Source organism: Abramis brama (assembly GCF_963993115.1).
Source record: "Abramis brama genome assembly, chromosome: 9".
NCBI classification, from domain to species: Eukaryota; Metazoa; Chordata; class Actinopteri; order Cypriniformes; family Leuciscidae; genus Abramis; species Abramis brama.
The window spans coordinates 36,103,134-36,117,177 of record NC_139971.1 but is presented as its reverse complement, the minus strand read 5'-3'; the positions used below and the strand labels follow the sequence as shown (position 1 = coordinate 36,117,177).

Below are 14,044 nucleotides of genomic sequence, written 5' to 3'. Positions count from 1 at the left end.
CTCCAGCTCCCCAAATCCCCAATCACACCTCACAAGTTCCCATCATCGAAAAGGTCAACAGGAGCAAGAACACATCCGTGACGACTTACAATGAGACGCTTCCTCAAGGAAGACCATGCAAAGGTGATGGTGGAGGTCAAGCCGAATCAAAGAGGGCACCCCTAATCTATTCCAGCGCCAGAGTGAAATAAATTACATTAATTATGCATTACGCTAGCTGTTTATCCAAGGGACCCTGATTATAATAGCTTCAAGAGTGTTAGCATACACTATACGTTGCATGCCACTAAATGACCCCGAATTATCCCAGAGGTCGGATATAGAAACCTGGAATGTAGTTAATACGTTGTTAAGTTGATTAATCTTCCTGATCCATCAATTATGAAATTGAGTTGCTGCATTCCAAAGCATACATCCTGTGCACTGTTGCTCTAATTTAGGGAATGCAACATACAGTGCGGCAGTAACCTTCACATGGATTAGCGGGACTTCAACTAAAGATTACAGCCTCTTCATGCTGCTGCAGTGTGGCTTAGGCACATCAAATAAGAGGCAAACACTCGCATGTCAACGCCACACACTCACTCAAGCACGCTCATTAGCATTGAGAGTTCCCATGTGCATCTACAATATGATATTTCACATACACACACACTTGGCTGAGAGTACGTGATTGAGGTGCTCTACACTCACAAGCCCTTAATGAGGTTTCAGATAGAGAGGTTCATTAAAAATCAGGCGGATGCTGATGATGTCATACTCATGTCCTTTGGAGAGGTTCAGGACAGGACCAGTGTTGTTATTGTTAACTAAACAAAAACTATTAATAATAAATACTGTTATGGTATATAAATAATAACGCAAAAAAAATATCATTGGACATGTCAAATAACAACTGCCAAATTCTATTCAACAGAGAAACACACAGTTGGGAAATAGGTTTAGTCAAGCTTGTCAAACATTGATGGGATGGTGGTCTCAGAAGATACAAATGGATGGTCTTCTGCCTGTAGTCAACATAAGCATCTTCTATATTCTTCCTGTTCTACCTCAAAATTTCAATTTCTCTCCCTCTGCATTTACCATTATCTTTTCACAGGCCTCTTGTGGTGTTTTTCCTTCCTTGTGTCTTCTTCATCTCTGTGTGTCCTTTATTGCACCCTGCTTCTCTTTTGTAGCTATTTTATGTTTCTACTTATAACTTTCATAGAATTGTCTGGCTCTCTAGAGACAGACACTTGACTCTTCCAGTTTTGGTCTCATCTGTGTCTCCTTCTCATTCCTTCCCCCTTTCCCTGGCTCCTGCTCTCCACCAGACCCTTTCACATAATCATTCATCACTGCAGAGCTACACACTGCATTTCAGAGGCTGGTCAATCTGCAAATGGACTGGTCATAACTAAAACTGGACTTAACTGGGCTGGGCTTAGCTGAGTACAACTGAACTGGTTATAGCTAAACTGGACTGGGCTAGGATGTGCCTACTGTGTACAAGTGGACTGGCCTTAGCTAATCTGGACTGGACTGGGCTGTACTTAACTGAGTACAACTGGACTTTTCTTAGCTACACTGGGACCAAACAAGATGGACATACTAAACTGGACTGGTCTGGGCTTATCTGAGTTGAATTGACTGGGTTTAGCTAAACTGGACTGAGTTGGATTTAGCTTAGATAAACTGGACTGGATTTAGCTCGACTGGACTGCTGGACTGGACTAGTCTAAGCAGATGTTTCTGTCAGGTTCACTTGTAGCTAGAGTTCCCTCCCCCATCCTATCAAGCACATACAGACTAATCTCAGACAGCCCGGTGTGATTGATGATGCTCCATTAATATGACCACCTCGCACATCAGCCAGCAGATTTACGACGGTGGCGACGGGACGATTTGGCACAGGCAGTGGCAAAAACACAGATGCATGCACACAACTACGCTCGTTCGCTCTTTCTATCCCCCTTTCACTTTCACAGCTGCACTATAATGAGGATCCACACCAGGATCCAGCGTCCATCAAGCTGCAAAACAAATACGCACAACACCATCTCTCTCTTTGTCTACAAACACACTCAACACAAAACATGAACACCAGGCATGCAAATTTTACACATACACACCCAACATAATCTCCATTCACAGACGCACACACACACACATATTCTCCCCTCCTCCCCCTTCTAATGCTGACGGAAGAGATTTACAGGGCAGTGGAACAAAAGAGCGGGTTACACCGAGTTCAAATCATCATATGGTGAAAAAGCCCTGTGTTTCATTAGCAACTCAGCGCAGCCAAGCCACGTAGACACACACACAAGACTTAAACAGCAGCATAAACAGAACTCTAGAGAGGGTTCTGTCCATCTGATGCACTGAAAACAAGATGTTACACTTTAAACACCCCTGGGGTCAAGAGGGGGAAGTTGTGACTTGTTTAGAGGAGACATGTTTACTGTGACTCTTTTAGGTCCCGTGAGGACCGGGATGTGTCCTCCCATCCAGCTGAGAGCAGTCGTCTACGGGACAGTCAACGCCGGGGTGAGTAAAACGACACCGTCTTTTGAAATCATAAGGGGCCTACTTGGATTTCACACTGAGTATGTCCCCCGCTGCAGTAAATATAACAGCAAAAGAGCTCTGCAACACAAAAGCAAGCAAGCATACACACGCACACACTGTTAAAAGAAAGGAAACTAAAATGAAATACAAAAAGAAGCCATATAAACCTTTAGAGTGACAAAAGATGAAGGACTAAGAGAAACAGATGAAGAAAAAAAAGGATGAAAAGCATTTGGTGAGGATGAAGAGCTATTCAGACAAACTAGTCGGAGAGTATATTTTTGGAGAGATCTGTTTGTTAGCTAGTTTGCAGACTTGCACATTATCACTGAAACCACAAATTCCACACGCTGCATTATTATCCTGCAATCAGAAAGAGACACTCTTTACTCTGTGATATGAATATATATATATATATATATATATAAGCAATAATTATATTGCAATTCGAATTTAAATGTAAGGAAGTAGAATGAAAATAAATTAAAATATTTTAAATTAAGTATACATTCCTGTAATTTGTAATTAGAAAAACAATGGTTTACAGGCCTTACAGACAGAAAGAATGATAGAACAATAGATAGAACGATAGAAAGAACAATAGAAACATACAACGAACAATAGATAAATAGAATGAACATGAAATAGACAGAAACACTCTTAAAAATAAAGGTTATTAAAGTATTTTTCAGCGATGCCGTTCCCATAAAAAACCTTTCGGTTAACAGTTCTTAAAAGAACCATTTTAAAAATGTCCCACTAAAGCACCTTTTGTGGAATGGAAAGGTGCCGTGGATGCTAAAGGTTCTTCATGGAACCATAGATGCCGATAAAGAACCTTTACTTTTAAGAGTAAAGAATAGACTGACTGGATGGATGGATGGATGGATGGATGGATGGATGGATGGATGGATGGATGGTCATCGATAAAGATCAGCTGAAGAATGTGAGCGGTGGCCGCGCACCGTAATTCAATTTTTATGTTTTACATCCAACTGTCCATACTACAGACAACATACTGCTGAAAACATACACAGCATAAATAAACAAATCATGTATAATGTAATTTTCCCTTCATTTGTATTCTTATACAAAAATGTGTGCAACGTACCAAGACATAAACGAGAATGGGGAATATTCACACTCTACACATATACTGCATACTGATGAGTATGGTATTTAAATCAGATGAATATGAAAAGCTGTTTGTCAAAAGACTCCTGAGGTGACATAAACGTTAATATTTACATTCATATTCATCATGTGTTCACCTGCAGCTGCTTCTAGCATTCATATTTTTCTCTTGCACTGACATCAATAAACTAATGAGCGTGTCAGCTGGCTTCTGGATTAATATGCGTCCGGTATAAGAGTGTGTGTGTGTACTTGAGAAAAAATGTCTGTCCTTAATCACTGAAAACGGATAAAGATGCCTGCCGGGAGTGGCAAAACAGGGGCCGCTGATGTGTGACTGTGTGTAGGCAAGAATGTCTATGAGATGAGACACTTACTATGCAAAGACAAGCACGAATAGTGTGATTTCAGAGGAATTCATAGATGTATTCACAAGCGCTTGTCGCAGTTCGCCTTTGGAGTCGTGCTTGTCCTTGCATGGCATGTGTAGCATTATACGCTGTTTACTATGAGTTGCGCTGCCAACGAAACTCATATGTGGAAGGCTGGTGGCCTCTAGTTGCCAGGGCAACACATACAAATAGCAAAAGGTCTTTATTGGGTGATTGAAATGCGACAGCTCACCTAAGCCAATATTATTAATATGTATGTGGAGTATCATCTATGACAAGCACCAAATGTCAGGCGTCTGAGAGTGATCTAGCAAGCTCGTTCCCTGCTGGCGTCGCATTTAACCTCTCGCGGCAGAACTCTGAGGGACGGCAGGGGGGAATAAGCACGGGATTGCAGTCGTAGTGTGCGCACTCTGGGAGCCGTCCAGGGGATGGGATAAAGATCTAAAGCCGAGGCAAATGACGTTAACAGCCAAACATTAATACACATCAATATGTATGAAGCTGAGCATGTGTAGAACTCGAACTTATGAATTTATGTATTAAAGGATGCATGTATGCATCTATACACGCTTGCAGAATTCATATGCTTGGAGATGGGTCTGGACACATGTTGGGAAAGGGTCAGTGGCACAGTGTCTTCACAATTTTAACTAAAAAATATTTTTCGGTAACTGAAATAAAATATGGTAACACTTTATTTTAAGGTGACATAGTTACAAGTTACTACATGTACTTACTATAGTAATAACAGGAAATTGTGCATTTACAAGTAACTATCTCTAAACCAAACCCTAACCATAACTCTATTGTAAGTAAGTATGTAGTTAATTAATATTGCTCAGTACTTATTTGAGTAAGTACAATGTAACCACGTCGCCTTAATAAAGTGTAACCTAAAATATAAATATAATATGAAAAACTTGAAAAAATGAACTTGGCAACTAACTGAAATAAATAATTTAAGGTGAAGTAATAAGGTTACTAAAACTCACAAAAAGAAGCTATATAAAAATGAAAAAAAGCACATAAAAACTGAAAATATAAAAATAAAAGCAAATTCGAAATATCAATAAAACTATAATAGTAATAATAATACATAATTCAACTCTTTAGGCTTTCTGAATGTTAGATAAAAATCTGAAGTCATGCTTTACCTGTGTTTGCTGTCTGAATTAAAAAGTTTGTGTACTGCAAAATAATGGCAAGCAAACAAAAATGTTTTTCTATTAAGATCTTGAGCCAAAATTTTACACAAGAAATGCAATTTAAGGTTTAATCAACTATACACAGATCAGGATTTTGGTTGCGTTAAATATTATGTTAAATATATAGAAAATGAACTGCATAGTTTGATCACATACTAACATTTTCATAATACCTAGATAGAAGGTTCTCATTACTTTCATATGTTAAAAAAGGGCCATTATTAACTGGAACATGCCCAAATAAATCAGGATAAAATCATAATCTGAAACAAATCGAGAATAACGGAAAGTCCATATTGATAACCAGCTCTAATAAATAAACCAATTCAGGTTTCCATCTTACTGATGAAATAGGCTGCAAACACTATTAATGTGCTTTAAGCCATTACACTCGTTTGTTTTTCACTTCTCTGGGACATCTGTTGGTCTCAGGTAAACGCAATCACACCGGTTGCGTGGAAAACGAGCCACAAGACTAGCAAAGCATACTCTCGTCTTTGTGGTAGAACAGCTGCTGCGATCAAGCTCCATCACCCCAGGGCAAAAACAGCAATCTGGCTTCTGTTTGTTGAAAATGGCATGGGACATCTGTACTCATGCGATGCTGAATCTGAACAAACACAATTCTTTCTAACTGCCACTGAGCGTTGTCTTAAAGAGTTAAACTGAGCAAGAGACTTCATCACTCAGATGCAAAGACCAGAAGTGATTTTATTATTTATTCATAACATCATCAAGATGCCAGTTCTCCTAAAAACAGCAGTGGGGAAATATATAGGTAAGCTGCCAAGACATGCAAATTATCCTCATTCCTCCCACAGGGATCGGCAATGAAGTTTTGCAGGGCTGTGCATCCTCCACAGCTCTTTATTAGTAATCCACTGACTTCTTCCACTTAACTTCAGCCGTGAGGGCAAACATTAAATCTTGTAGCATAATGTCGAAATGAGATGCCAAAAGCAGCAGGGAGGCGGAACTAAGTCCTCACAGGTCGAGACTCGATGGAAGAAACAGGTCCACGGTGCAAAAACTGATCTTGCCTCAGGGTCAACAATGTTTAATTGTGAATATGCGCAATATTATTAATATTTATTTATCGATTCTTGTTCCACAGGTTAACACAATGCATATTTCACAAATAAATCTCAACTGTGACAGGAACAGTCAATATGGAAAAGTCAAATCCATTTCTATAGGTGTTTTGAAAAAGGGCTGCAATGTTTTAAGAGATAATTACTTTCAAGATGCATTTTGCTCCAGGGGGCCGATTTACACTATCATAGAAAACATGGTCAAATCTTAGAAAATGTCAAATTTGGGGGGGATTAAAGCTGCAACAGAGTTGATGAAGGTGGTTTCAAAACTGGTTCTTTACATAGGCCTTCAAGTAGCCTAACTCATAAAGAGGTGGAACACTTTTTCAAGTTATTTGTTATATTAAAAAAAAAAAAAAGTTAAAAAAAGGGTGAAAAAAAATGCTTTTTGTTTGTTTGTTTGTTTGTTTAGGTATTCTTGACAATATCATAAATCCTTATTCAAATACCAAAAAACGACAGCGTTTTTTTTTGTTGTTGTTGTTGTTGTTATTACCTGAATAGAAACGTGAAGTATGTACAGTACTATGGAAACCTGTCATGGGGAAATTCTGCTTCCTATTTGTGCACAGCTCACGGACTCCGAGGTTGTGGGTCAAAACCTTGCGCTGCTATACCGCATTTTTGGGCATCATCGGAACGCGCCTACGACGCATAATAATAAAATGCTTTTAGGTAGACAACTCACTCAGGTTTTGACACACAGCTCGTGTGTACTGTCTTGAGTGAACTACAAAAATCCTGAACAGCTGCTTTGTAGCAAATAACCACAGTGTGCATCAACCACATCAATATACCAAGAGCAAGCTGCCTATTCTTTCAGACCAACATCTGTGCGTCCAGTAGAATACATTTAAGTTCCAATCAAGCAGTTCAGTAACTTTTGCACATAGCGGTTAATCAGATTGAAGGTTAAATTGAAGAACTTACCGGTACAGACATCTTGAGCTCCTTCTTTCAATCCACTACGAGCTTGATGCTGATTTTAACGGATCAGTTTCTTCCCCTCTAACGGTTTTTCAGCAGAAAACATCAATTTGTGGTGTTAGGATTCTCTCGGAGTCCTTCTATTCCATGGTGTCTGTGGTAAGGGTGCAGTCCGAGTCTCGATGGGGTGAGAAGTTTATTGTGAATGTTTTAGATGTGTCTCCGCTCCACCTCGCACGAGCAGCGCTGCGCAGTTCACCCTCCTCTCCAGAGATCTGCTGCTGGGCTAGATAATAAAATGGTTTTTAAAAATAAAACGCTTCTCTTCTTCACTCGTTTTTTCCCCGTACAGTAAGGAATGACTCGCCTTTGGTTTGTCTGTATTGCGGTAGTGTACACTGACAGTTCATAGCACAGCTCGCGCTCTCCCTCGCTCTCTCCCTATGATGGAATCATCAAGTTCTGTTTAAAGGTACAGTGTCCGGTTACCTCGCTGTGGATAAACACATATTATGCGCTGTGAACAGTATAGCGTGTATTTACATTCGATGTATTTATGCACGTTTCGTGGTATTGACCTGTTTATTGATATACTGTTTTACTTTCCCTTGTCTCACTGGAAAAACGACTTTTTGTGCCTTACAAATAATACTTCGTGCATATACAAATGAATACATACAAGTATACATAAATTGCCATTAACATAATTCAGAGTAGAAATCAGTTCAAATGTAAATCTTTAATCAAATTAGCTTCCCCTCCATCTTGCAGCAACATCTCTTCCATTCTCTGATGGCGTGTTTACTGGCCCGAGGACTACAATGATCCAACGATCCAAACAATTCAAAATCAAGTCCCGCCCAACATTTTTTCTTGCTTGAGAAGCCTAGATAAATGAAAAAAGATTGTGATGATGACACTTGTGAAATTCACTTGGATGGAAATTTAGCTTTTGACAATGAATGCTTTGTCACTCAAATCACAGAGAACATCCCTTTATTGTTGAACAAAAATGCGGTAACTATCCTTGGAAAATGTCTAAAATGTTCTGAAAGCCCTATTCACACCATCAGCGACAAATTCATCCTGCCATATCTGCAGAAATGAGAACGACTGCAGACAACAAAAATATATAGTGAAAGTATATCTTTAGGCCTATAAAGTAGCAATTACCCATTAACATGATGAAACCACTTGCAAACATTCTAGCATTTGACTTTACAAGAAACACCATTAATAATGCAGATTGGCCAAAAGATGCTGATATCAACAAAATGTCTGGCCTTTCAAATTAGCAGATGCTGGATGATGTTCTAGGGGTGGGGTTACTAACAAAGATTAAGCACGTCTTCAAAAAAGTTTCAGATTAAACACCAAGAAGCTTCTCATCTACAATGAAATTCCCTTTAAGGAATGTGTTATTTGGAAGACAGCAGATAGAAGTATGTGTTGTGGAGGACAATTAGTTTATAAGCAGTATCATTCCCAATGCTCCCACCGACAGCTATGCCATGAGCACTATGAATGGCTTTTAATTATACAGGGCAGCTGTGTGAAGGAAGTCAAAGGTCCTCTTCTTATCTTCAAATGTCTGTTAAATTGGTGTCATGACACTCCCTCCCTTCATCTGCCAACATTAGCCAATGTTGAGAGGGATAAAGTACAGGAAAGGAGACCTTCAGAAGGAAATCTTTTTGGTGGGCTGCCAAACCAGTCCAAGGCTGAATTTGCTGCAAAGACAGAGAAAAAATCTCTTTCTCGTGGTCTGCAATTGGATATTAGCCATGAGCAGGTCCATACAGAGTCTGCATGGGCAGAACTTGCAGATTTGGAACGCCCCTCATTCGTCAACTTATTCATTCACCACTCTCTGCTCATTTCATATCATATTTTGTGTAATTTGATAATGTGGCAGTCTCTTTTTAACACATTTGACCCATATTTAAATCCATTCTGCAAGATTCCACATTTTCCCGCAAAATTAGTGGCAAAAAAATCTTTGGAATTTAGCCATTATTGACAAATTGGAGAGAAAAATGTTTAAAGGACATCAAGTGCTTTCGCAAATGTGCCATAAAAAATCAAAAGACCTTAAAAGACCTTAAAATCAAGCCTGTAGTTCAGCAAGCAATGCACTGGAACTGTAAGGAGGAAAGCATTTTATAGTAGCTTACACAAAGGGAGTAAATACCCAGCAGTGTTTTAAAGCGCCTCTTAACTCTGGTGACCTAGAGGTAAGAGGCATTTGGAACATTTTAGCCAGCTGTTATTTTAGGTTCTCATCACAGTGATTGTTTATAATTGTCCTCTTAACAGCGCTGTCTATTTTTAAGGTTTCTGCCCCTGTTTGAAGTCATGCTCTTGGTGACAGACAGATACACATGCCTGGAGGTAAAGTTTGTGCTATATATACGGTACAGGAATTCCGAGTGGACACCTAAGGCCATGTAGCTCCATAAAAGTCTTTTTATATAGAACACTGCTAAGGGTCTACACCTCTTTAACAGCATTGGATCTGTGGGTTCATTTGATTTGATCCATTTTGGCCTGCTTGCCTTACTCATATACGCAGTGCATTCTATCTAAATAATGCTAATAAATCAGAATTTTTTACTAGTATAAAATCACTCAAGAAGTGTACTCAAGAAGATAAGATGAAAGAGATGTGAAATGCAAGTACTGAGATGCAGAAAAGGAAAGCAGTCTTATGAAGTGAAATTCAAAGTTGATGATAATGGCAGAGACAATTGCGAAAGGAAAATCAGACTTGTGTCATCAAAATGTCTAAGTGCAATGCAAGATGAAAGCATTGGGAAAATGGTAAAAGTGAAAGAAAGAAAGGGATGAAGGCATTATTTAGGAGCTAACAGCAGTGTTCAGGCCCAGGAGAGAGAGTAAAATCAGGAAATCAGGAGAGGACAGGTGCGTTTGAATAAAGATGAGGACGACAGGCTCCTCTCCACTCCTGAATACCATACACTTACCATTGACTTTGAGTGGAAGGGGGAGGACATGAATAAAAATGAGCGTGGTTACCTCTCTAAACTCCCACTATGCCTAGAGTGTGTTTATTCACATGGAAAGAGTGATTTGACTTGCGTGCATGTTTAAAGGATTAGTTCATCCGAAAATGAAAATTCAGTCATCATACTCACCCTCAGGCTGGTCTAATCCAGGGGCTTTCAAGCTTCAAAAAGGACACAAAAGCATCATAAAAATATGAATATTGTATGCTTACATTATAAGTCTTCTGAAGACTGTACAAAAGCATTGTGTGAGGAACAGACTGAAATTTATGCCATTATTCATTGATAATGTTCCCCTGTTCCCCTGTTCGCTGTAAATCACTAAGTCAGTGACTTGAACTTGGAATAGAATGAAAATCTGTCCAATTTGTGAACAAATCTTTCAGGTTTTGTGAACTGGATTCATTGAAAAGATCTGACTCAAACAATGATTTGTTCATGAATCATTGCTTTTCACATGGAGCGAATATCAGCTTCGTTAAAAAATAAAAATTGATGTTGCTTGCTTTCATGTCATGTTAAAGCAGGGTTCCTCAAATGCAGAGTTTAGCTCCAACCCTGATCAAACACACCTGAGCAAGCAAATCAAGGTCTTCAGGATCACAGGAAGGTGAGTTTGATCAGGGGTTGAGCTAAACTCTGCAGAACAGTAACTCTCTAGCGGATTTGAGGAACCCGTGTTAGAGCCTTTGCAGCCCCTATCCTCGTTCAGACTGACGGCAAAAGGTCTGGACTCCATAGAAGCTTTCATTGGCCGATGACCACTTAGCGTAAAGCAACCAATCAGAGTTTGTTGTGTTCCACGGCATGTTTGGGGGCAGGAAAATTGTAACGTCCATATCTCTACAACATATCTCTCAAACTCTGTCCTGGAGGGCCACTGTCCTGCAGAGTTTAGCTCCAACCCTGACTAAACACAACTAGCTGTGAGTTTCTAGTGATCCTGAAGACATTGATTAGCTTGCTCAGGTGTGTTTGATCAGGGTTGGAGCTAAACTCTGCAGGACAGCGGCCCTCAAGGACCGAGTTTGAGGAACCCTGCTCTACAATAAAAAATTGATGTGTAAAACTCTTGGACGCATTTTAAAGAGTTTATGCTGCGGACTTTACATACTTCACATACTTTCAGAAATCCAGTGTTTAGTTGATCCTGATAAGCGCTCATTGTCACAGTTGTAAACACAACAGCTTGCTTCTTCCATAAGGGGGTTTGGCATCACGGCATCTTTGTTTCCAGGCGAACCGTTAAAGAACGTGTCGAACACTTCTCCTGGAAATCCTGTAGAATACATCAGATGACGACTTCAAATCGAAACTCCCGAAGTGTTTCCAATTTTGTGTGCCATATGCAGCCAACAGTCCGTGGGCTCAGTCTGCTGAGACTAGGCTATATGTAGAATTCAGAAACCCTTGTTATTAGCGACACCTGTGGCTGTTAAGTGAACTGCAGCCAGCAACTTATTGCACGTGCTCGCACTCGTGCATAGCACATGTAAAGTACAAGAGAATGTCACTGAACGTGATTCAATGCCCCAAAATACTCACGGTATATCTGAGACTATATAGACCTATTTAGTGTTTGCAAACACCGATGACGTTTTTTGTGGGCAGAGCCTACCTCGTGGCAGAAAATGACAGGTCTGCAATAGAAATCTGTGGAAGCCACGGAATAAAAGAAAGAAAAGAAAAAAAAACAGTTAATATCGAGTTTATATCTCACCAATTATATCAATTCTTAGAAGGATAAACAGAATTGTGAGATATACTCATTATTCTGTCTTTTTTCCTCAGAGTTTATACAGTGAGGAAAATAAGTATTTGAACACCCTGCTATTTTGCAAGTTCTCCCACTTAGAAATCATGGAGGGGTCTGAAATTGTTATCGTAGGTGCATGTCCACTGTGAGAGATGTAATCTAAAAAAAAAAATCCAGAAATCACAATGTATGATTTTTTAACTATTTATTTGTATGATATAGCTGCAAATAAGTATTTGAACACCTGAGAAAATCAATGTTAATATTTGGTACAGTAGCCTTTGTTTGCAATTACAGAGGTCAAACGTTTCCTGTAGTTTTTCACCAGGTTTGCACACACTGCAGGAGGGATTTTGGCCCACTCCTCCACACAGATCTTCTCTAGATCAGTCAGGTTTCTGGGCTGTCGCTGAGAAACACGGAGTTTGAGCTCCCTCCAAAGATTCTCTATTGGGTTTAGGTCTGGAGACTGGCTAGGCCACGCCAGAACCTTGATATGCTTCTTACAGAGCCACTCCTTGGTTATCCTGGCTGTGTGCTTCGGGTCATTGTCATGTTGGAAGACCCAGCCTCGACCCATCTTCAATGCTCTAACTGAGGGAAGGAGGTTGTTCCCCAAAATCTCGCAATACATGGCCCCGGTCATCCTCTCCTTAATACAGCGCAGTCGCCCTGTCCTATGTGCAGAAAAACACCCCCAAAGCATGATGCTACCACCCCCATGCTTCACAGTAGGGATGGTGTTCTTGGGATGATACTCATCATTCTTCTTCCTCCAAACACGTTTAGTGGAATTATGACCAAAAAGTTCTATTTTGGTCTCATCTGACCACATGACTTTTTCCCATGACTCCTCTGGATCATCCAAATGGTCATTGGCAAACTTAAGACGGGCCTTGACATGTGCTGGTTTAAGCAGGGGAACCTTCCGTGCCATGCATGATTTCAAACCATGACGTCTTAGTGTATTACCAACAGTAACCTTGGAAATGGTGGTCCCAGCTCTTTTCAGGTCATTGACCAGCTCCTCCCGTGTAGTTCTGGGCTGATTTCTCACCTTTCTTAGGATCATTGAGACCCCACGAGGTGAGATCTTGTATGGAGCCCCAGTCCGAGGGAGATTGACAGTCATGTTTAGCTTCTTCCATTTTCTAATGATTGCTCCAACAGTGGACCTTTTTTCACCAAGCTGCTTGGCAATTTCCCCGTAGCCCTTTCCAGCCTTGTGGAGGTGTACAATTTTGTCTCTAGTGTCTTTGGACAGCTCTTTGGTCTTGGCCATGTTAGTAGTTGGATTCTTACTGATTGTATGGGGTGGACAGGTGTCTTTATGCAGCTAACGACCTCAAACAGGTGCATCTAATTTAGGATAATAAATGGAGTGGAGGTGGACATTTTAAAGGCAGACTAACAGGTCTTTGCTATGCTAATTCTAGCTGATAGACAGGTGTTCAAATACTTATTTGCAGCTGTATCATACAAATAAATAGTTAAAAAATCATATATTGTGATTTCTGGATTTTTTTTTTTAGATTATGTCTCTCACAGTGGACATGCACCTACGATGACAATTTCAGACCCCTCCATGATTTCCAAGTGGGAGAACTTGCAAAATAGCAGGGTGTTCAAATACTTATTTTCCTCACTGTATCCCGCAATTCTGACTTTTTCCCCCCAAAGAATTGTGATATAAATTCACAATTGCGAGTTATAAAGTCGGAACTGGGAGATATAAACATGCAAATGCAAGAAAAATAGACAAGAATTGTGAGATAAAAATGTTATATACTATGTTTAAAAGTAATGTAAAATGTTATAGGTTTAAATATTATTTCATGCTGTAACTGCTATGTATGTATGTCCCCTATGAACTGCATATGTGTATATTACGAAGACTTACTGTTTACATAAAATTCATGCTTTAATAGTAGGCTAGACTAATCATTGCAGGTTT

At 39.8% G+C, this 14,044-nt stretch overlaps 1 protein-coding gene across 1 annotated transcript in view; it reads right to left on the bottom strand.

The window, feature by feature from the left end:
- The window catches only part of bcar1 (BCAR1 scaffold protein, Cas family member), an 88,689-nt gene extending 80,936 nt beyond the window's left edge, over positions 1-7,753 (bottom strand). The window contains exon 1 of the mRNA XM_084125247.1: positions 7,312-7,753. Coding sequence (XP_083981373.1) covers positions 7,312-7,323 — 12 coding nt within the window. The 5' untranslated portion in view covers positions 7,324-7,753. The remainder of the gene's footprint in view (positions 1-7,311) is intronic.
- Between the last annotated feature and the right edge of the window lie 6,291 nt (positions 7,754-14,044).